Source organism: Pongo abelii, chromosome 11 (assembly GCF_028885655.2).
Source record: "Pongo abelii isolate AG06213 chromosome 11, NHGRI_mPonAbe1-v2.0_pri, whole genome shotgun sequence".
NCBI classification, from domain to species: Eukaryota; Metazoa; Chordata; class Mammalia; order Primates; family Hominidae; genus Pongo; species Pongo abelii.
In genome coordinates this window covers 100,139,627-100,164,260 of record NC_071996.2, presented here as the reverse complement: position 1 = coordinate 100,164,260, position 24,634 = coordinate 100,139,627, and the positions used below count along the sequence as shown (strand labels likewise).

Genomic DNA, 24,634 nt, shown 5'->3' with positions numbered 1-24,634 from the left:
ATTGCAGGTTGAAGTCTCACAGAAACTAGAACTGCACAGCAGGCAGCCCTCATAGGAGGGGACACAGGTGAGCATCGTTGCTGTGGAATGCTAACCCAGCCTCATAGCTTCTTGGTACCACCTTAGCAAGCCTGTTTTTCTCACCCACTGGGTAAGTCAGGTTCAAGTCATGGCTCTGATTTAGAACAACAGAATTGATAGGAAGCCTGAAGGGCTGAGGGTTCTGAGATGGTCAAACAGCTTTGAAACAAGGCCAAGCCCTGCCTGTGATGGACTGAGGTGGTTGCTATCTTCACTCAAGGTTAGGGTAGATGAGAACCACAAAAAAAAAAACCACGCCATTGATTCCATCCAGACCCTAGTAGACAACCGGTTCTCTGTCTCACCACAGAAACCTGCAGGCCGCCCTCATATAGGCAGACCCTTTTCTTATTGTGGCATAGGCTTTGATAAAAAGTTTAAGATGCATTAAGACTTCTTTCTATTCCTGCAAGACATATGTTGAGCACTGACTGTATGCCAGATGTGTTTTTAGGTTGATGCAGAGATGAATAAGACTGTTTCTGCCCTGTACCCATAGCCCAGTTAGGGGCAGGCAGAAAAAGGAAAGCAGGCAGTTAGATGTGATGGTGCTGTCCGGAAGCCTATAGCATGGAGGAGGGGGTGCAGGGTGGAGAAGCAGAAGAGGTTTCAGAGGAAAGGACACTTGAGCTTAGTGTGAAAAGACTTTCGAGTGACCCAAAAATCTTAAATTAGAGGCTCCCTATTTTGTGGCTTTAAAATAAAACATTGTTCTTATGTCTAATGTCCTTGGTTCTCAAGAGGGAGTTGTTTTGTGCCGCATTTCAAAACATCACACTTCTACATTTCCGTCTATCTGAGACTCGCCTTTTGGACAGGAAGGCACCACTGCCAGCAGTCTTGGCTTTGGTGGGAAGAAGGTGGAAAGAGCTCATCAGGTTCATAGAGGAGGAAATACCAATTCTGAGAAATAAAATGGTTCATAAGAGGTAGACCAAAGGTCATAGAGCTCTGTTGGTTTTGTTCAGTGGCATTCAGGGAATGAAGCCTCAATGTCTTGTCACATTTAGGGTGGGAAGAGAAAATCATGTCGGAACAGCTGTGCTTAAAACATAAGCATATCATCTTAGGGGTGAAGTTGGGGAATGATCTAAGATTAGCATTGACTTAAGGACTATAGAGAGGGAAATGCCACATACCAGAACACACTGTGGGCTAAGACATTTAGTCAGATGGATCACAAATAGTAATGGGGTCTTCTGGGGACTTCAAGACTGAGTATGAAGCACGCCAGTGACTAGGGGCTGGTGGAAAGAAGGTGGGTGATAGAGGAGCAGACCCTCCAAGCCACGAGACCGTAGCATGGTGTGAGCTAACTTTCCCTATCTAGAGGAAGTGGAAGTCTGATGTGCTAGAGAGATATGCCTGGATCTGTTCCATTTTGAGGTCAGATTGCCCAGAGAGGGACACAAAGTTTTCCAATCTAGAGTAGGCAGGAGGTGATGCCCCAGGATCCTCAGCTGATTGAACCCCGTGTCCTCTAGTCATTATTTTATAATTCAATGGAAAAAAAATCAGTTTTTCACAATTTGATATGTAGACCACTTTCAGAAATACATATGGTAAGCAAGATACATTTAAATTAAAAATTATTCACTTCCATGAACACATAAACACAACAGAGAAAAGATAGTAATTGTAAGCAAGCAAACCATCCAAATATATATTAGTGTTTAATCCATCCATGGAATGCAATATCCCTGTGTCCTCTCTGGTGTTCAGTATGTGAGTATTTTAGATTTTTGTAGGAGAAGACTCTATTCTTGCATTCTTTATTCTCTCAGAGGCAAGATTTTTCAAGTGTGGATTCTAGGGGCTCTTAGCCCGTGTGAAAAAATACTAGTTAGTCCTGAAATACAAAGCAATTTAAAGTTGCTTTAAACTTTAAATTTTTCCCTTTAAAAGGGAAAAACATCCCCTACAGTCCAAGTTTATGAAGGCTAAATGCATCCCTAGGGACCGTTTTTTTGATGGATGTGCTCAAGTATGTGTAGGTTTATTTGACATTGCCCTGGAGGTAGAGATGCATCTCCCATATCCCTTATCTTCAAAAAGTGCTGCTATGTAGCCATCTCCCAGTTCTGGGAGCACTCGTGTCAATCTGTAATGAAGGGGCTTGGAAGCCTGCCATTTTGAGGTCTAGCCTCACTAAGCAGAATACTCCATTAGGAATCTTTGTAGTGTGTTTGGTTTCCTGTCCCACTGGCTCAATTTAGAAAGGGCATAGAAGAATATGTCCTTTTTTTGTTGCTATAGAAAGCGACCCCCTGGTTATCTGCCTGAGGACCTGTAATGAGTCTGTGGTGGATTTACTTCTAATTAAGTTACTAAGAAGGGGCTTCTATTGATAACATAGGAGTCTTGGTCTGCAGAATTTTCTTGACAAGTGTCAGAAAGATTTGGTGAGGATGTTCTGGCTTGGGGTTGCCTTATTTGAAGGTTTTCAGCTTTGGGTGAGGAGAGAAAGGGTACAACATCCAAACCCCCAGGGAAGCTCCCATCTGTCCAGGTTTTAACCAGATCTGACTCTGCTCAGATATTGAGACTGGATGGGAAAGGAGGCCTTCAGGGCAGCAGGGATATATTCTGAGCAGGGAGTGAGAGTCACTGATATATAGGTGTTTTAGGGGGTTCTACCAGGGGAAGAGACTGCTGCGGGTCCTATGAGATTAAGGATAAAGAATGGAAGGCCTGACTCTAGAGTCTGAGAGAGGCTTCAGTTACCTTTGGGTTGGGATAAGACAGGCTACAATGGCCAGGATACAAGATGCAATGGTTGACTACTTCATGGAGGGGAGAGGAGGCAGTCAAGCACTGCTATTGGCTGGCTGTGGACAGAGTAAATGCTTCTACTTGTAAACAAATATAATTTCTTGCCAGTAAACTTGTTCCCCCCAGGATCTGTCTGCATCTCCTAATTTTCCTCTATAGTCATCAAGGAGAACTAAAAAAATTGGGATAAGCCACAAAGATGTCATTGATAATAGTAGTAATAGGAGCTAATATTTATTGGACATCTAATCTGTGCCTGCATGTAGGTAATCCTATTTTTCATTTTACAATGAAAAAGAAAAATGAGTAATCAGGTTGATTTATTTACTCAAAGTCACACAGCTCACACATGGCAGAGGAGGGATTGAAAGTTGGGTCATTCTGACTCCAGAGTTTGTTTTTTTATAATGAAAGTGCATGTGTATGTGTGTGTGTGTGCATGTGTGTATGTGTGTGTGTGTGTCTATCATATAGGCCACCTGATAAGAAAGATTAGATAAGAAAGAAAGATTTGGGTAGAACCAAAGGCCTCCAAAATGCTGTGAGGAGGATAAAGCAAGTTCTTTCTTAGAGAGGAATTCTTAACGGTTAGTTAATGCCTTACAGAGTGGTGTTGAGAGAGCAGAGGATGTGGAGTCAGGAAATCCAGGGTCACCAAATATTGGTGTGTGACTTTGGGCGAGTCACTTAACTCTGAGTCAACCTTAATTCCTGTCCTGTAAAATGAGGACAGTAATACCTACTTGATCAGTCTGTCTGGATTTTCTTAAGAATCAGCTGATGCACTGTATAGAACAGTACTTGGCAACTTTATGAAGCATTAGACAAATTACAATTTTGCCATGTTTAATCATAAATGTAATGTTTTGTCATTTTCAAAGAAACGCACTCACATATCAATTATTCAGAACCTACTACAAGGTATTGAAGGCTTTGGACAGGAAATAATGTCCAGTGCTTTACTATTTGTGATTACTTAAGAAAAGCTTTTGCTAGAGCAGACCTGTATTTTTCTTAATAGGAAAGTCTTTTATTATTTACAAGAGGAATTTTATTTTCTTGTTTGTAAACTGCAAGTCTTGAAACACAGTCAAACGAAGTAGAAAGTGAGGAGTGCCCATAAAATTATTCACCCAGAGATAATTAGTGTTAACATCTTAGTGTCTGGTGCTGATCTGATATCTTAGGGCCAGAAAACTGCATTGGTGATTTTTATTATGAGTATTACACGTAAGCTCTGTTTCTAAAATATCCGCCTAGAGGTTGAAAAAAACTTAGAAAGAACTACTAATCATTTCTGTTAAAATGGTTTTCTGTGGACCACAGAAACTGTTCTATATATAAGCTTTTGCTTTTAATTCCAGGGAGTGGAAAGGAAGAAGGGGGAACCCCATAGCTAGGAGTTATTGTTATATCCAGAGCAGATGCCTTTGAGCATCTCCTTTCATTGCACAGTTTCTTTCTGTTTAACTTTTTCTAACACCGTGTGTGTGTGTGTGTGTGTGTGTGTGTTTGCTCTTTGCTGACGGGTGTGTTTAATCTAGCATTAGTCTACTATAATAGAATGTCCCCTGCCTGGAGTCAAGAAAGCAAGATTCTTTCAGGCTTCATAAAGGCAGGGACCCTGTCCCTTGAAGGCTGCTGCATCTTCAGGTCTGAGCACGGTGCTTGGCATATGGTGGATACCCAGTAAATGTTTTTGTCTATTGTATGAATGAAAGATTCCACCATTGCCATCAAGAGCTGTGTGACCTTTAGCCAATCGATTAAACTCTCCGGATGTCTCTGATGCCCTTCCAGTTTAAGTTTAAATATTTTGTAATTCTAGCTTCCTCTCCTGTGATTTTGATCCTGACACTGTATGTTCATTTATCTGATGACAAATTTTCACCATTGCTAGCCCCTTACAGGGGTGAAAAACTAGCAGCTGCCTTCTTTTTACCCTTTCATCAATAGGAGATAGTTTCCCAGATGATTATGTTATTTTTTTAGTTGTCTGCCTCTCATTAATCTATGTTTGTTCAATAAATTGGTTAATGAATTAATTAAAAGAGACAGTGAGCCTGTGGTGGGGCCCTAACTGAAACTAGACTTCTCACCTCACTGGTTAGAGCAGTTCCAATCTGTGGGTTTCCTTAAATACACTTAGCAGTAAAACATTCCCACCATGTGTTCAAGAATTATGGCTTGAATGGAAAACTTTTCAATAAATGCGTTAAGTTTAAAGACACTCCTTAATATGCTTGGGGTCATGCACAGAACAATTGTGAACTTTATTAGCTTTTAGGCTGCGGGGGAAGGTGGTACTCCAAAGACCTGCTTCGGTTTTCATCAGAAGTTCCTGATGATTATCTTGGCAGTGGGTGGATGTATATTCCTGTTTCGCTGGCACCAAAGCACAGCGTCTTGGCCAGTTTTTCATTCTGTGGGACTTAAGGACCAGAACCCTTTCCCATGTTCTGTTTCCACTGGCTCTCAAGAAATATTCCTGGCCAAGTGATATCAGGGCCTTACAAATAGTTGGTACTTCATCAACTTTCCCCAGCAGAGACCCTTTAAAAGGGCTTCTGTCACTTGGGAATGTCTGGGCACAGTGGTAAGATCCCAAGGGTCCTATGTGTCCGGTGCTGCCATGTTGCAGTGTATCCAAAGGTTAGGCATAAACCATTTACCTTCCCACTTGTACTTAATTTTCTAGATTTATTTTCTACATCCTTACTCAGTACACATTTGTCAAAGGTTTCATTTAGGAAACAAAAAAACCTAAGAGATTTTGAAGAGGAATCTTGGTTGTGCCTTTTTTTTTTGACAGAGTCTCACTCTGTCGGCCAGGCTGGAGTGCAGTGGCACGATCTCAGCTCACTGCAACCTCTGCCTGTCGGGCTCAAGCAATTCTCCTGCCTCAGCCTCCTGAGTAGCTGGGATTGCAGGCGTGTGCCACCATGCCAGGCTAATTTTTTTTGTATTTTTAGTAGAGAGGGAGGTTCACCATGTTGGCCAGGCTGGTCTCGAACTTCTGACCTCAGGTGATCCACCTACCTTGGCCTCCCAAAATGCTGGGATTACAGGCATGAGCCACCGCGCCTGGCTGGTTGTGCCTATTTTTAAAGCCTGTAGATTTTAATCCAACAGGCCATTCTTTTGTAAGAACTTCACTTTTACATCCACACATGACCAGGGCATAACATGAACTGCCTCTAAATTAACCCACTATTGGTTAATTCGATTTTGCTATTTCTTTTCTTCTATTAACTGAATAAATTTTGTTGCTTAGGGATATTTTTAACTTTTAAATATGCTCTTTTTTACTTTACATAAGAGTGAGAATGTGTTTTATTTGCCTGCTTGTGTATTTATGAAACCGCTTTATTGAAATATAATTGACATACAATAAACTACCCATATTTAAAGTGTACAGTTTGTGAAGTTTTGACATATGAAACCTTTACCATGATTGAGATAATGAACATATACAGTGCTCCAAAAGCTTCCTTGTTCCCCTTTCAAATCCCTCCCTGCTACCCCTCCCAGTCTCTCCCTTAGGCCCCTCAGGCAACTGCTGATCTGCTTTCTGTCACTGTGTGTTAGTTTGCATTTTCTAGAATTTTATGTAAGTGGATTTATATAATATGTACTTTTTTTTTGCCCGACTTGTTTCACTCACACAATTATTTTGATTCATCCATGTTGTGACATATATCCATAGTTCATTCCTTTTAATTGCTGAGTAGTGTTCCATTATGTGGAAATAAGTTTGTCCATTCATCTTTTGATGGAAACTTGGATTACTTCTAGTTTTTGGTATTACAAATAAAGCTGTTAGGAATACTTATGTGCAAGTCTCTGTATGGACATATGCTTTCATTTCTTTCGGGTAAATACCCAAGGGTAGGATACCTAGCTTATACGGTAGGTGTATGTTTAAGTTTTTAAGAAATTGCCAAACTGTTTTTCAAAGTGACTATATCATTTCCCACTCCTACTAGCAGTGCCTGAATGTTATAGTTCCTCCACATCTTCACCAACACTTGGTTTCATTAGTCCTTTTAATTTTAGCAATTTTAATAAGTATGTAATATGGCTTTAATTTGCCTTTCTCTAATGACTGATGACGGTGAGCATTGTTTTTTTGTTTTTGTTTTTGTTGTTTTTTTGTTTTTTTGAGAGGGAGTCTCGCTCTGTCACCCAGACTGGAGTGCAGTGGTGTGATCTCCGCTCGCTGCAAGCTCCGCCTCCCGGGTTCACTCCATTCTCCTGCCTCAGCCTCCTGAGTAGCTGGGACTACAGGTGCCTGACACCACACCCAGCTAATTTTTTGTATTTTTAGTAGAGACAGGGTTTCACCATGTTAGCCAGGATGGTCTTGATCTCCTGACCTCGTGATCCGCCTGCCTTGGCCTCCCAAAGTGCTGGGATTACAGGTGTGAGCCACCACACCCAGCCCGGTGAGCATTGTTTTATATGCTTATTTGCTATCTGTATATCTTTGGTGAAATATCGTTCAAATCTTTTGCCTACTTTTTAATTGGATTGTTTGCTTTCATAGTTATTGAGGGTTGTTTTGTAGGTTCTAGATAGAAGTCCTTTATCCAATATATGCTTTACAAATATGTTCCCCCAGTCTGTGGCTTATCTTCATTCTCTTACCAGTGTGTTTCAAAGAGTGGACATTATTCATTTGGATAAAATTCCATTTACCAATTTATCCTTTTATGGGTTTTGCTTTGATGTCATATCTAAGAAATCTTTGCCTAACCCAAGGTGAAAAGATCTTGCCTATGTTTCCTTTAGACATTTTATAATTTTAAGTTTTACATTTAGTTCTGTGATCCATTTCAATTTAATTTTTGTTTAGGGTTCAAGGTATGGCCCAAAGTTTAATATCTCACTGTTCTAGGACCATTTGTTGACAAGGCTATTCTTTCACCAGAGTTTTCTTTGCACCAATACCATATTGTTTTGATTACTGTAACTTTATAATAAGCTCTAAAATCAGGTAATGTTAGTTCTCCAATTTTATTCTTCTTGCCTGCTTGTACTTTTTTACATACAAGCCTTTTGCCCTTGGGTCTAGAGTATTTAGGGCAAGCATGCTAATTATAATGGAGAATAACTTTCATTGTATTTACCAAGGCTTGTAACCATCCAAAAGCCAGCAAGAGTGTGAACAATGGAATCAGATCTGGTTTTGAATCTTGGTTGTACCACTTACTAGCTTTGTGACTCTGGACAAGTTACTCGTCACCTCAAAATCTCAGGTTCCTCAACAGTGAAATGGGGATGCTAATATTTACCTCACAGTATTGTTTTAAGGATCAAATTTGAAAATATAAAATCTCTGATACAATTTTTGCTCAATATACGTTATTTGATTTTTAGAAATTAGTGCAATAAAATATCCAGTGTCTAGTTATGTAAGGGAGATAAACATGTCTTTGGCATTCTCATTTTTCTTATTTTATCATCATTTTAATTCTTGTGAGTGATTCTTACTTCGTTTCAGGAGTTAGATATCATATTGAGAGTATAACTTATAATTTGAACATGTTTAGAGATAGAAAATATATCTATATTTTCTATATGAGAAATATATATCCATGTTACATTCAAATGGATGGGTTACAATACCAACAGAGTGTGATGGTTGAATACAATTGTGTGGTGGTGGGAGCATGTTGGGACAGAGATTTGCTGTCACCTTTGAGGCATGGGAGGCTCCATGCAAGGAAAATTCAGCTTTATGAGACAATGCATGCATTAGGGATGAATAAGGACTGTAAATCTAAATTTTTCTCTTGTGGTAACTTGGGGAAAACATTGATTCATTTCTGTTGTGTCTAGGTGAATACATAACTTGAATTTTCATTGAAAGTTGAATTAAACAATATAAAAAACTCCACACACAAGGAAAAGACTAATAACTGAATTTAACATAGGTAAAGATACATATAGGCAGTTCGCAGTTGAAAAAACCAGAATATATCATGTCAGGCGTAACATACTGGCAAGGAGTAAGAAAGCCAGTAGCATCAGATATTGGCGAGGATGTTAGGAAAAGGAACTGATATCTAACTGGTGGGAGTGTAAATTGGTAAAACTATTAATACTTTGAAAGTTATTAGTGATACCTAATACAGTTGAATGTGTGTGTGTACCCTAATCCAGGGCTTCCTTTTTTGGGTATCTACTTCAGAGAAATTCTCACATGTATGCACAGAGAGACATGTACAAAGATGTACACTGCAACACCGTTTGTAATAGTGGTTTGAAGAATTAAAAACAACCTAATCCCTTTCCTCCTTCCCACTTTCTCTCTCTCTCTCCCTCCCCTACCTTTCTCTCTTACAGACACAAACACACACATACAAACACATACTTCAAATTATTTTCAGAACAATTTGCATTTCTGAAGATGGCACTTTTACCCCTAAAGGTATTTTTTTAAACTAGAGTTCTGAAGGAGACATAGAAAAATGTTAACATGTTTGTTTTTGCTGGGGGGCACATATGGGACTATTACTTTCTGTATTTCTGTGTATTTATGAGATGTTAAAAATTGAAAGTAAACATGAAAAATTTCAAAAGACGCATGACATTTGTTTTCTGTCTTTCTCTTTCCTTTCTTCTTTAACCTTCTTTTAATTCCCCACCTTAAGACCAAGCATTCTTCCCATTTTGTGTCTTGTTTGGCTCCTGTCCTCATGTAATTTGAAATACCTCCAAGATACCTGTTATGTGTATGTGTTCAGAGTTTCTTTAGACATCTTCTTGCCTCTAGTGATCTCTGTTCAATATCACATTAAGGTAGTTGGGCCTAGGTTGTCAGTTATCTCCCAGCTTCTTTAATTTTAGTGGGAATTTGGAAGTTTGGATTGATAATTGGAACCCTCCTCCTCCTCCGCCTTCTTCCTCTTCCTCTTCTTCCTCTTCTTCTTCTTCTTTCTTTCTTCATTTTTTTTTTTGGGGGGGCAGGGTCTTGCTCTGTCACCCAGAGCAAGATGGTGCAGTGGAGTGCAATGGTGTGATCACAGTTCACCGCAGCCTTGACCTCTTGACCTTCTGGGCTCAAGCAATCCTCCTACCTCAGCCTCCCAAGTATCTGGGACCACAGGCACATGCTACCATGCTCAGCTAATTTTAAAAAATTACTTTTAATAGAGACGAGGTCTCCTGGTCTCAATTTCCCGGGCTTAAGCCATCCACCTGCCTCAGCCTCCCAAAGTGCTGGGATTGCATGCATGAGCCACCATATCCGGCCCAAACTTCTGTATTTCATAGACTTGTTTTCTTAATATTGTTCCATCTTTCTGTCTTGGTATGTAAGATATTCATATATAGGGTGGAATGTTTGTTTTGGTGTATGACAGATACTTAGAATGCAGATTAGATCATGTACTTCTAGCTGAGAATTTCCAAAGCATGTAAGAATTCTTAATCTGCAAAACAGGCGTAGGGTGCCCCTCAGTCTGCCTGTCTACACAGTATTTTTAGCTACCAGAATGGCCTCTCTGCCCATGTCAAACTCACTTTGCATGTACATACTTCAAGTTCCCTATTTTCTTTTATCTGCTTCTTCTTTGGTAAACAGACAACTCAACTTCCTCTGCCTGATCTCTCTGAGACTTACTGCAAATTTAGCTCAGACCCCTGCTGGCTGTGTGTATCTGGCTATTTGTAGAATGGGAGGGTTTACCGTCCTTCCTTCTGGAGGAACCTGGGTCTTCTCATTTCTCATGCATCTGAATCTGTCTGCAAAGGACTATGTGGAATTAGAGCTACTGGGTGATGAAAAAAGACCTTCCTTTTTGTGATGTTTGGACAATCTTTAAAAACTATGCTGATGAGCCATTTCAGTGTGTGTTAATCTTGCTGCACCTGCTTTTGGGTTATTTTCCCCACTTATATTCATGGGTGTTATAAAGGCCTATGTAACTATTCAACTATTGGTCATCACAGAGAGTCCCCTTGGGCAAAAGATGGAACTGAATGCAAATAATGCACTTAGCTCGGCCACTATAGGTTAATGCTGCTCTGGTCCTGCCCTGGTACTGGATGCCAATTTTGATCCAGGAGCTACCCCTGAGCCAGCCTGTAAGATAGAGGCTAGGCTCTCTGACTGACCCAGAAGGCTGGCCCTTGAGGGCTTCCAAGATTCCCAGAGAAGCTGGAGCCAATAGGACCTTTAGGGAGTCCTAGGCAAGATGTGTTTAATTCCCAATTCAGAAGAGATTTTTTTTTTTCTTGTCAGTTAAGACTTACTGCCCAGGCCAGTTCAGATATGGATGGGTTTGGGGGACGTATTCACCGAGATATTTTTGTCTCATTGCATTTGATACGTTCACAAATCATTTAACATCATGGATATCACTATTTGCCACTTCCCTGCTATTGTTTTTATTCTAATATCCTACATTTAGAAACTGATCAGTGGACTGCAAGTTTCTTTACGGTGAGAGGGCTAGATATTTTAAATTTTGTATCCCTAATGTGTACCACAATGTCTGGCATATAATAGATTCTAAATAAATATCTATGTCTAGATAATATGGCTGAATAAATGATTGTAAAACATAGCCCAAAGTTCCTGTGCTTATTTTTCCTTTCTCCTCCCCTTTCTTTTTTTATTCTTTGAGTTTTGATCCCTCTTAGACCAAAATTTTAGATGCTATCTAGCATCATGTTTTGGTACTGCTTTCCATAATACTTGCTTCATTATCTCTTCCTCCAAATTTTGTTTGTTTTTCAAAAATAGTGGGGGTTTTCCCCCTTATGCTTTGTCCTTTGTGTCTTAAGTTATTTTAAATGTCATTCCTGTTCTCCATCTCATTCTTCTGTGATCTCAAATTCTTGCTGGTTCTTCAGTCTGCTGACTCTTGCTTATGGTGAACATTTCCACGTGAGTCTTATGGCTTAGGCTTGTGAGTTCATTTTCAATGGAGATTTAATCTGTGGGTGTCCCAAGTTGACTGGATTGAGGGCATATCTATCCAGCTAGGTTTTGTTTCTTCTTCTAGGGACCCTAGGGGTATCATTGGTCTAAAACCCTTTTTTTTTTTTTTTGCATATTTTCAACTTGAAAGTTCCTGGATTAAAAAAAAAAAGTAAATTCCTAGACTGTACAGGCAATGTGAATTCAAAGCTCTAAACCACATGAGGGCAGACTCTGGGGATGTGAATGCTCAGTGGAAACATTTTTATTCCCCTACCAAGAACCCGGGACAAGGCATCCTTTGCCATCTGCCTACGTGAGTGTTTGTCACTGTTTTTTTCCAAGTCCACTATTTCACCTCAGGAGTCTTTCTTCAAGGCCACTTCAAGGGTCTTTCTTTGCTTGGAGGTCGCAGTTCTAGTTCTCTGCCTTATCTCCCACTGCCTGCAAGTGTTAAGCCCCAAGCCCCTGGTGTATTGACCTATCCCTGCACTCTAAGTTCATGTGCTTGCAGCTTTGGTTCTCTATTTACCCTCCATTTCTGTCTCCTTTCTATTTAATTTCTTCTCAGTTCATTTAAAATGATGTTTACTGTATGTTCGTCACATTTTCCTCCTGATTTCTTAGGGATCGTAGTAGAAAGGTTTTTAGACTATCATACGAACTTCTAAGATGTTCTTGCTTTCATTTTTATTTATTTATTTTTTTGAGATGGAGGCTCGCTCTGTCTCCCCGGCTGGAGCGCAGTGGCGCGATCTTGGCTCGCTGCAAGCTCCGCCTCCTGGGTTCATGCCATTCTCCTGCCTCAGCCTCCCGAGTAGCTGGGACTACAGGCGCCCACCACCATGCCCGGCTAATTTTTTGTATTTTTAGTAGAGATGGGGTTTCACCTTGTTAGCCAGGATGGTCTCAATCTCCTGAACTTGTGATCCACCCACCTCAGCCTCCCAAAGTGCTGGGATTACAGGTGTGAGCCACCGTGCCCAGCCCACTTTCATTTTTATAAAGAAAAAAGTTTCAGGTTGGGAGCCAGGACACCTAATTCTTTGGCATCAGTTTGCTGTGTTGGGTTAAGTCATACAAACTGTCCTAGGCTCAGATTCTTTATCTTTTAAATGGTAATAATGAGACTTAAGAACACAGTTGTAAAAGGTGTGACTCCCCTGATAGGAATGTTTTGAGATGGAGTAGTAGAATAGTTGGGCAGGTATTTGGAAAAAATAAAAATAAAAGCACTTCATAATAACCAGCTAGATTTGTTTCTTCTTCTAGACACCCTAAGGATGTCATTGGGCTAGAACCCATTTTAACCAGTATTATTACTACTATTCTCTTTTCTCCAGAACCTTCGCCCTCCTTCTATTATTGCATCTCCTACTCTATTAGTTTAGCTCATGGCAAAGTAGAGTGGCCTTCTATCTAGGCAGAGGACATAGTGCTACCTCCTGGCTGATTTCTCTCTATCCAGCATGGTGATTACTGTGGCTCGGTCATTCACGCTTTGACTCATGATCAGGTGTTCCTTGTTAGAAGAGAAGACGTTAGCAACCCTTGGTCAATAGTGGAAATGCACTATTATGTTGGTTAAGGTCTTAATAGCACTTGTGATTGTTTCTATGATTCTGCTGCTTTGGAGAACTAAAGGAGTACTGCCTGAATACAAGTTTTCTCTGCAGTTACCTGTCTGTGCCGTGTCACTAAAGCAGAGTATCAATTCGCATAGTTGTTCTGGAAACTACCAGAAACCTTTAAGCACAAATTAACAGGAACACTGGGATTCATCATCAAGAATTTTTACAGTATTCATGCAACACACCCTTTTTATGTTATAGAAACTTTGGTTTGAACAAGCTGTGTCATAAAAGGGGCCACAGAATCAGCAAAACCAGTCATATCATGACAGGCCAACCAGATTTGCAAGGTAGGGAGGGATGTTGGAGTTTTCTTAGCTTTTTATTTGAGGCCAAGATCTCAAATAGAGTTGCCTTTGCTTCAGGTCAAATGAAGTCATAATTTGGGTTGGAATAGTCCCTGTTTAAATCACTTAGGCAGGGTTTAATTTGTTGAACCAAACCCTGAAACCAATTCAGTTCACAAAAGAACATGTAATTACATAGCTTTTATCCAAAAATCCCAGTAGAAAATTTTAAGTAGATATAGCGAGGATTCAAAGGGAACATGAGGCTAAAATGGAAAATGCATCTAGGGTTGTCAATAGAAATAGAAAACATTTGTAAAAATCTGTTCTCAGCTTATATAGTTCATTGCACAAATTAATACACTTGATTCTCAAATAAGCTAACATGATTTCAAATACTGAATCTTTATTTTCAAAGATAGGGTGATATATCTATAACAAGGTTGATTGTAGTCATATATCGTACTGAATTTTCCAATGCATACCATTATTTTATAGTTGCGTGACTGCCCTATTTTCACTTTTCCATAGTAATTGCCTGCAGCCATACATAGACAACATGAGTTTCCAGTGAATCCAAGCTCCTTTTTGTCTACTTAATGGTAGTGCATTCTTTATAGAACCTACTTACCAGATTTTCTAACAAATAGACAGGTTTGAAGATCAATTCTTGTTGTGTCCCCTGCCTGCCATCTGTTTTAGATATTAGTGAGTCATGAAATGCCTAAAAGCAATAATCTGTGAGAGACAGAGGAAGAGCAGAGGGTCTGGATTGTCAGAAAATGGAATAATATTCTTGGGCTAATCAAGGGTTGTTAGATGTATTGTGTAATCAAATTAGGAAAGGAATAATGATTAAAATCAACAGCGAATCCAAGAAACTTGAAACTAACATACATGCTAGTTTTAGGAGAAACCTTAAGACAGCAGATGGGCTTTGGTTACCATTGCTATGGAGGAGTCAATAGAAGTTAGTGGAAGAAACCATACATGTAGACTAGTTAGTTCAGCCAATTTATGCTGAGCACCAAGTATGCTGCTACTATGGGGATAAAGAAGAGTGAGGCCGGTTCTTTACTCCAGGAAGTTTTCAGTCTTGGAGGAAAGATATCACACAACTCTCTATGCCAATGACAATAATGGGCTTCGTATGGAGCACTGCTGTGCACTTATCTCCTGCTTGCCTAGGGCTTTATTTACTTATATGATCTTTAGTCCTCTTATCAGTCCTCTAAGGTAGATTTTATTATCGTCAATTTACAGATGAGGAAGCAATGCTTTTTTCCCTTGCATGTTACCATGCTGCCTTTCAGCACAATCTGTTCAATGTCTTGCCAAAGATACAGACTGAAGTCTGCTGGGTGAAGGTCAGATCTTGACTGTGCTATATACCTGTGGAATCTTGAGGAAATTTTAAAATTTGAGCTACAGTCTTCTTATCTATAAAACAGAGATAATATCAACCTTAGCTCTCAGCCTTAATGTCAGCATCCTCAGAAAGGCCTCACTGACCACTCTTATTCCCATCTCCTGAATCATTTAATCCCATACCGTGTTTTATCTGAAGTAATCTCATGTGTATCTAGTATACTATTGTCTAGTATACTATTGTCAGCCTTCCCACTTGAATGTGAGTTTCATGAGGGCAGGGACCAGGCCTGTTGTAATCATCCTTCTGTCCCCAGAATTTGGTTTCTGGCATAGAGTAAGCATTCAGTAAGTATTTCATGAATCGGCAGTGGTCCAAACAACAATTAACAAGCATAGAAAGGAGAAAATGACCACAGTTATGTTTAATGTTTAATGTTTAATGTCCTTGTGAACCATTCCACTATGTTTCCTTAGAAAGAAAATAAGTCATTGAAAGCTTTGAACTATATTGCTATGGTAGGTTAGTTTTTTTTTTTTTTTTTTTTTTTAAACCATCCTGAAGGTTTGGAAATACTGTAAGTTGAAATTCAACATCCAGGGCATAATGGTCCATCTTTGACCTCAGCTGGGCTTCAGTAAAAGGAGCAAGTGGGCAAATACCAAGCACAGACACAGAAAATGGAATCCTTTGTTATGTGTAACTATAGGGTATGTTGAGAGAAAATGCATAACCAGAAATTACTCGAATGTTTGGTGTTCACACTCTTCCACATGCATTACCACAGACTGAGTGACATGTCTTACTATGTCTACAAAAGGGACCTCCAGCTGCCACTGACCTGTTGTATGTCTTTGACGTGTATTTCAGGATTCTGAGAAACGAACCCCTCTTCACGTGGCCGCATTTCTGGGAGATGCAGAGATCATTGAACTCCTGATTTTGTCAGGTAAATAACTGCTACACTCAAAAGTCAATTGCAAATAAAAATTTAAATAGCCAATTTACTTGATTGACTACTACAGTGAACCCAAGCAAAATTCCTTTGTTATGTTCATGGAAGTTTATGTGATAGGCAATTTTGTCTTTACACAAAGAAAAATGCAAGAAGTTGTTCTTACTGAAAAACGACTTCTCCAGTAACATTTTTATCTTGCTTTGAAAGTCTGATTCCTGGCTGTCTAGTCAGGCCCAGCATTGTAGATGAATTCAGTACGTTTGGATATATTTTGATTTTTTTATTATAAAAAAGGAAATAAAACTAGTTTAAAGTCTATATGAACATACACCTATACACACTATGTATAGTGAGTATATATACACACTACATAAACATCCTAAACACTATGTATAGCATGTATACACTATATATGCTATATATATACATGCTATATAAACACTATGTATAGCATGTATGCACTATATATGCTATTATATATGCACACTGTATATATGCCATATATATATATATGCACACCCTAGATTTATATGCCAACTAAATGTGTTTGTATATTTATAATGTTTAAGTTGGGCTGCAAAACAATACTGTTATACTTATGGATACATGACTATGACTATGTGATGAAAGCGTAAAAACATGGAAGGCAAGGAACCATATTGATTTCTGGATAGTGGTTACCTCTAAGTAGGCAGGTTGAGTAAAAAATGTCTTCAGGGAAGGCTATAAAAGAACTACTACAACTCTCTGTAAAACATTTTATGTTTAAAAAATTGGAAGGGAGTATAGCAAACATTTGAATCTGATTTGTGTTTATACTGGTCTTTGTGATACTATTGTCTTTATTTTTCAATGTATTTTACATATTTCATCAGATTTAAAAATGCCAGTGGTTTAATTTTTGGAAACCTGTGTGCTCAGTATATCTCACCAAACAGGTTTCCAAAACCATTATGTGCTTTCTCCCTTGAGTGTTTACTAGACAAATCCTGGAATGAATTGAGCAGGCGCAGATGTCTCACTGTAGATTATTCACAGACAAGCTGTCTTTCTTCTTCCTCCTTTATGTTTGGGAGATTAACATCTAGAGGAAGTGCCCCTGCCTACAGACTAGTCAAAAGGCCTATAGTAAGGTTTCGCCTTTGTTTGCAGTAAGGAAAGGGGAACTGTAGCATCTTAAAGTAAGCTCTGCAGAGGTAGGAGCTGAGACATGCATTCAAGCAGATGTGGTGAACACTGTGGACAAGAAACAAGAATTGTGCTGTGATGCATAAGCAACATGGCCCTTATTTTGTTGTGTTCATGTTCTTGAGGTGGATTTCCCCAGGAAACAAGTGTTCTGTGCCTCAAAACACGTGTGCCCCACGCTCCTGATGGTCATATGGAGCTTAGGTTAGATTTCACATGGCATTTCTTGTGCTTTTGAGAATAGGCCTTTCTTCCAACAAATCTAAAGATGTCCCAGGGCCGTGTTCCAAACACATGTGTATTGTTTGGTGTTGGCACAGACTAAGGGCCAGTGCACACCTGGCTGGTTGCCCTGGCAGTTGCAATTTGGCCCGTGGAAAATTGTAGGCAGAATCAGTGGTGGTATAAAATAAAGAACTTTGTGGTATGACGTCTATTGGTCCCCATCAGCTATACCCGCCTCTTTTTTATTTTGTATTTTATTTTATTTTTTTATTTATTTATTTTTGAGATGGAGTCTTGCTCTGTAGCCCAGGCTGGAGTGCAGTGGCGTGATCTTGGCTCACTGCAACCTCCGCCTCTTGGGTTCAAGCGATTCTCCTGCCTCAGCCTCCCGAGTAGCTGGGACCACAGGCGCATGCCACCACGCCTGGCTAATTTTTTGTATTTTTAGTAGAGACGGAGTTTTCCCATGTTAGCCAGGATAGTCTCGATCTCCTGACCTTGTGATCCGCCTGCCTTGGCCTCCCAAAGTGCTGGGATTACAGGTGTGAGCCACCATGCCCAGCCCACCCACCTCTTAAATGTTGTATTAATAGACCTCTCAGAGTCTCAGAGGAATGTTTCATGAATGTACAAATTCAGAACTTTGTCTTATATGCCAACTTTGTGTTGTTGTTGTTGTTTCTACATCTGAAAGGGAAGATTTTAATTCTGCAGCATGAAGTCAACCCAATCCCTTTTTTTTCTTGTATCTGGGGCCAGTGATTGTTTTACAAACATGGTTTCACATCACCTTCACATGGGCATAGAATCCACCAGCCTCTCTTCAACTCTGGCTGATTTAGTAGAGCTGGGAGAAGCTGTTGCATATATTTTAATCTATTCACTTGTTTGGTCTTGGAATTTCTGAGTTCTTAATCTCTTTAGCATAATTTTGGTTCAATGTGCTATGGAAAATTTCCTCCTCCCTCTCATCAAATGAGGAAGAGTTAGGGCATGGGGAGCATTGGGAAAGTTTTCTTTTTTAGCAATTTTATTTACCTGTGGAAGCTGAGGCAAGCTCTTGGAATTCACATGACTTTTATTTTCCCAAAAAGTCCTTTACTCAATTTATATATTAAGTTCCTAATATTGCAAGAGCATGATGATTTTGTCTCTGAGCTTGTATCTGGCAGCTGACCCTTTAGGGCATCCAACCAAACTGTTTCCTAATTTAATAATGAATGAGGTGCTAATGATTACCATGTTGGACAAATAATTTGGCCTTGCCATAACAGCCCACTATAGCTGTGTTCTCCATTGTTGTATTAACCTACAGAGCATGGTGTAACCCAAGCTTGCTAAATTCCTGCTGGCATTATCTCCTGTTAGCCAGGTGGATAGAACCCTGAATGCCTCTGAGCAGACAGGGAAGACAAGGTCTTGGCGAAGAATTCAGGCCTTGCAAATTTCACTTTCTTACAACTGCCAGTCCAGGGTCTGGCTTTATTTCCCTCCTGACTCTAGCTTCTGTTTGGGAACTGGCCGAATCTGGATTAAGTCAGAGAAATCAGTGAGAACCAATCAGTGGCTAAGAGTTAAGATACTGGGGTTGAGATATAGGAAGCAGAGTGCACAGAAAAAGGACCACAGTAGAAATGTCTTACAAAGGCTAGGTGTGGTGGCTCAAGCCTATAATCCCAACACTTTGGGAGGCTGAGGTGGGAGGATCACTTGAGGTCAGGAGTTTGAGACCAGCCTGGCCACCATGATGAAACCCATCTCTAGTAAAATTACAAAAATTAGCTGAACGTGGTAGCGGGTGCCTGTAATCCCAGCTACTCAGGAGGCTGAGGCAGGAGAATCGCTTGAGCCTGGGAGGTGGAGGTGGCAGTGAGCTGAGATTGCACCACTGTACTCCAGCCTGGGTGACAGAGTAAGACTCCATTTAAAAAAAAAAAAAAGATACTACAGAGAAAACTTTGAGGACAAGTAAGGATTATAGGGTTCTGGGTTGAAAGAAGAAAACTGGAAGTACTCTCTAATACGGGAGTGTTTGTGAGGCATAACTACTAAGTAAAATTTATTAGAATTTATTTTTTAAATTTTAATTTAATTTACTTTTTTTTTTTAAGATGGGATCTTGCTAGGTTGATCAGGCTGGTCTCGAACTCCTGGCCTCAAGTGATCCTCCCATCTTGGCCTCTTGAAGTGCTGGGATTACAGACATGAGCCACCACATCTGGCCATAGAATTTATGCAACCCAACAAGTGGTAGTCCTGCAAAATTATTTCCAAAAATTTTCAAAATGTGCTTCTTACTCTCAATGCAAATTATTTCCAGAGCTGGGGGCACATCATTCTTTTGATTCCTTATGCATAACAAAAATATTCATCCTTTGAGGAAGAATTTGACATTTTTTATCTGGTGAAAGAGGGGTGATTAAACCAGGCAATGCTGATTTTGGCCTACAAATGTGGTGCAATTATAAAGTAATAAGCCATTTTCTGATGGGTGTGTAAATTGGCCATAAAGGCAACTCCAAGGAGAGTTTGTTAAATGTTTTGAGCAATTGCCATGTTCATGGAATTATCATACCCTCTTCTATGGTAATTGTTTTGAAGCGCTCCTGTGCTGTATGATTTGGTTTGTTAAAAAAAAAATCAATAGCAAGCTGATTTCGTTATATTATAATCATATTTTTATGACCTTTCATGTTTACTTCAACAATTAAAAGCCAAACTTCAGTTAAGTTAAGCTTGGGAAGAAATAATTCTCTTTGGCTTGTGAGATTTTTCAGTCACACTCAGTCCTCCCTTATCACACCACTTCTGTTTTCTTTATTCTACTTCTTTCTAGATGACATGGCTTACAGAACAGAAATATTGCCCCTGGAAAAGATGCCCAGAGTTCACTTCACCCCTGATCTCTATGAAAATAAAATTAAGAGGTAACAGGGATAAGATGAAGAACATCCTTAGTTTGTAATTACAGATCATGTCTGATGGATTGGGCCTTTGTTTCTGAAGAATCAGTATACCCTAGTGCTTATTTTCATGTTTAAGCTTTAACATGTCCTTGGGTAAAAAAGCATTTGCCTTTAAATCATTAGACATGCAGACTGTGTCCTTCGGTGCACAATGGTGCCTGACAGGCAGGTAAATAATGTGAAGCTTCCTTTAGAAAAAATCAGCTATAAATATTCAATTCATAGCCAAAACCATCTGACATCTCCCTCTGACATGTAAACAAGACTCTTGAAAGTGTTCAGAGGAAGAGGATGAGGAAGCCGGCAGCAAGAGATGTCACTGATGAAATGCTTCTTGCGTCTCCATTCAGATAACTCTGCTTCTGTTATAATAATTTTTGTTATGGGGGAGAGGAGGTTTTCCTGGCAGCTGCCTATTCAACCTCCATGAGAAAGAGAAGTGGAGGAATGGAGGACGTAAACACTGACTGAAAGAAGCCATTGCCTACATTTCTAATCACCTTGAAATTTCTCAAGGGACTCTGAAGCTACACACGAACAATGCTGGTGTCGTTACACCCCGGGTGTGTGTCACTGTATGAGGTTCAGCATGCGTGGGATCATTTTTCTCCTTGAAAGAGTTTTAATATTGAAAGCCAAATTTGGATCTGCATAAAACTAAAAATTTTCAGAATGTGGTATAATAATAATAATGATAAAAGTGTATAAATATAAATAAGAAAAAACAGAAAAATCGGAGAAATATGTAAAGAATATGAACAAGTAATTCTCAGAAAATGAATTATAAATGGCTAGTAATCAAACATATTAGAAGATGTCTAACCTTATTGTTAGACCAGAAACTAAAACAAAGAGATGCTATTTTTTTCAATCAGATTTGTATGTATGTATGTATGTATGTATGTATGTATGTATGTATGTATGTATGTATTTGAGATAGAGTCTTGCTCTGTCGCCCAGGCTGGAGGGCAGTGGCATGATCTCAGCTCACTGCAACCTCCACCTCCCAGGTTCAAGTGATTCTCCTGCCTCAGCCTTTTGAGTAGCTGGGATTACAGGCGCCAGCCATCATGCCCAGCTAATTTTTGTATCTTTAGTGGAAACAGGGTTTCACCATGTTGGCCAGGTTGGTCTCAAACTCCTGACCTCAGGTGTTCTGCCCACCTCAACCTCCCAAAAGTGCTGGGATTACAGGTATGAGCCACCGCGCTCGGCCTATTTATTTTTAAAGCAGCTTTATTGAAGTATAATTGATATACAATAAGCTGCATATATTTAATGTCTACAACTTGATGAGTTTGGACATATGCAAACACCCATGAAATTATCACCACAATCAAGGTAATAGACATCTCTGTCACCTCCAAAAGTTTCCTCATGTCCCTTTGTTCTTGTTATTTTGGGTTTTTTTGGGATGTGTGTGTGGTAAGAATACTTAACATGAGATCTACCCTCTTAACAAATGTTTAAGTGCATAATACAGTATTATTGACTCAGATTTGCAATATTTAAAATGTCTGGCTGGGCATGGTGGCTCACATCTGTAATCCCAGAACATTAGAAGGCTGAAATAGGAGGATCACTTGAGGGCAGAAGTTTGAGACCAGCCTGAGAAACATTGCAACACCCTATCTCTACAAAAAAAATTTTAAAATTTTAAAAATTAGCTGGGCATGGTGGCTTGTGCCGGCAGTCCTAGCTACTCTTGAGGCTGAGGCAGGAGGATTGCTTGAGCCCAGGAGTCTGAGGCTGCAGTGAGCTATAATGCCACTACACTTCAGCCTGAGTGACAGAGTTAGACCCTGTTTCTAAAAAATTAAAAAAATGTATTTTAATGCCTGATAACATCGTATTGATGAGGATGTGGGGAAATCAAGCAATCTTATACATTCTGAGGGTGTAAACCAGCACACTTTAGAGGCTTTACAGGACCTTTTGAAACTGAAAATGTGTATTATCTATGACACATAAAGTCCATTTTAAATTATTTATCCTAAACAAATACTTGCACCTGAGGCAGGTAGATCACCTGAGGTCAGGAGTTCAAGACCACCCTGGCCAAAATGGCAAAACCCTGTCTCTACTAAAAAATAAAAAAATTAGCCGGGCATGATGGCAGGTACCTGTAATCCCAGCTACTCAGGAGGCTGAGGCGGGAGAATCGCTTGAACTGGGGAGGCAGAGATCGCACCACTGCACTCCAGCCTGGGTGACAGAGCAAGACTCCGTTTCACACACACACACACAAAAGCAGCTTAGTCCCCCTTCCCCCATTATTTTCATTAAGAAACATAAAACTTCAAATGCACTAGCTTTCTTAAAAATATTTTGTTAGAAAATATTTCAAACATACAGAAAACTATGGAGAATAATATAGTGAATATCCGTATACCTTCCACTAAGTTTTAAGAACTCTTAATATTTTGCCATATTTGCTATATATATGTAAATATATATATGTAAATATATATGTAAATATATATGTAAATATATATATGTAAATATATTTTTTTTAAGGAAATAAAACATTGAAAACACAGTTGCAGCTGTATGGGTACTCTTACTTCATTCCTTTTCACATTCCTCCTTCCCTAGACGCAATCACTATCCAGAATTAGTATTTATACTCCTTAGCCATATTTTAGACTTTTGTTTTATATCTATGCATCCATAAACAACATATAGAAATACAACTGGTATTATGCCATAGGTATAATTCTGCAGCTTGATTTGTTCATTCAGTGTTATGATTTTAAAAGTACATCTATTTATATATACAGAACTTCAGTCTGTTCCTTTCCATGACAGTGTAGAATTCCATTGTACGGATATACCACGTCTTTATCCATTTTCCTCTTGATTGACATTTAGGATTCCAGTTTCTTGTTGACATAAACATGTTGCGGTGAACCTTCGTGTACATGTGTGAGAGTTTCTCTAGGGTATATGATTGGGGTGGAATTGCTAGGTGGTTGGGCATGCATGTCATCAATTTTACTAGGTAATGCCACATTGTTTCCCAAAGGAGGTTGTACCAATTCACACTCTTGCCAGCTGTATGTTAAGTTTTCCTGTTGCTCCATACCCTTGCCAAATCTTGGCCTTGTCACACTTTATCATTTTTACCTATTTGATGGATATGAAATGGTATGTTAATGCTGCTTTCATTTGCTTCTCCCTGACGAATTTTGAGAAGTACCTTTCCATATGTGTCTTGACATTTGAGTTTCTACTTGCATTCATTTTTTGAATTTACAAAAAATTTAAAGCACAAAATTTACTCTGCCAAAGACTATAATAAAAATAATTCCAGCTCTCTAGGACTGCCTATGGTCTGAGTGATGTTTGTGACATGGGTGCCAAAGAAACAGCCCCAAAATAAGAAATAAATGTGCACTCGGCTTACTAGCCAGAAACACAGTGTGGTCAAATCTGCCACACAATGTGGTCATAAATATATTTATTTACGATGGAAGAAAAGTCCTGACGTAAAGGCGGGTAATTTAAAAATGTTTGAATCCAGAGTGTTGGAAGATCTGAAGGGATAAATGCTGTGTTTCTAAACCAGAAAGGTAGACTTTGTGACCATCACGTGACACTGTGTTGGAACTAATATTTAGAAGAAGAAATCTAAAATTTGGTTTTGGTAGTGGTAATTTTGTTCTAAAATTAACCAATTTTGCTGTTCTTAATCACATCTGGATTTTCTTCTCCCTAGCATTCTCTAGCACTTGAGTCTCTCTTGCTCTTAAAAAGATATGTATTTGTACACTCTGTAGGTGATGGTTCTTTGTGTTCTTAAATTTCCTATTTGACTTCTTCCTTTGTAGGGCAAGGATCATGCCTTTCACTTCCTTTGAAAATCTGAGTCATAGATTTAGAGGTGAATGAGACATTGGAGGTGATTTGAAAATAAGAACCGCTAATGTTTTTCTAGTGCCTTGCAATTTACAAAGCACTTTCCTATTCACTTAATTCTCCTTAGCACCTGGTGAAATGGGTAGAGAAGTATTAATACTGTTGTTGGCCTCACTGTGCAGATTAGTGGCTCTTGGTCATTGGGCCAGCAGGTGCTGAAATCAGAACTCGAATCTACATCTCCTGACCATGAATCCCACTGTCCTTCCAAAACCGCATTCATTTCATGCCAGAGCATTTAGCCTACAGCTTCCTGTTACTGAGGACAGAGATGCCTATTGATTTTTGCACACCCAAACTGATTTTACTG

General features: G+C 39.4%; 1 protein-coding gene across 10 annotated transcripts in view; it reads left to right on the top strand.

Annotated features, from left to right (window-relative positions):
- The window catches only part of ANKRD44 (ankyrin repeat domain 44), a 322,401-nt gene that overhangs the window by 149,035 nt on the left and 148,732 nt on the right, over positions 1 to 24,634 (top strand). For all 10 annotated transcript variants that reach the window (XM_054549624.2, XM_054549626.2, XM_054549620.2 and 7 more), the window contains exon 3: positions 15,940 to 16,018. In XM_054549624.2, coding sequence (XP_054405599.1) covers positions 15,940 to 16,018 — 79 coding nt within the window. The remainder of the gene's footprint in view (positions 1 to 15,939; positions 16,019 to 24,634) is intronic.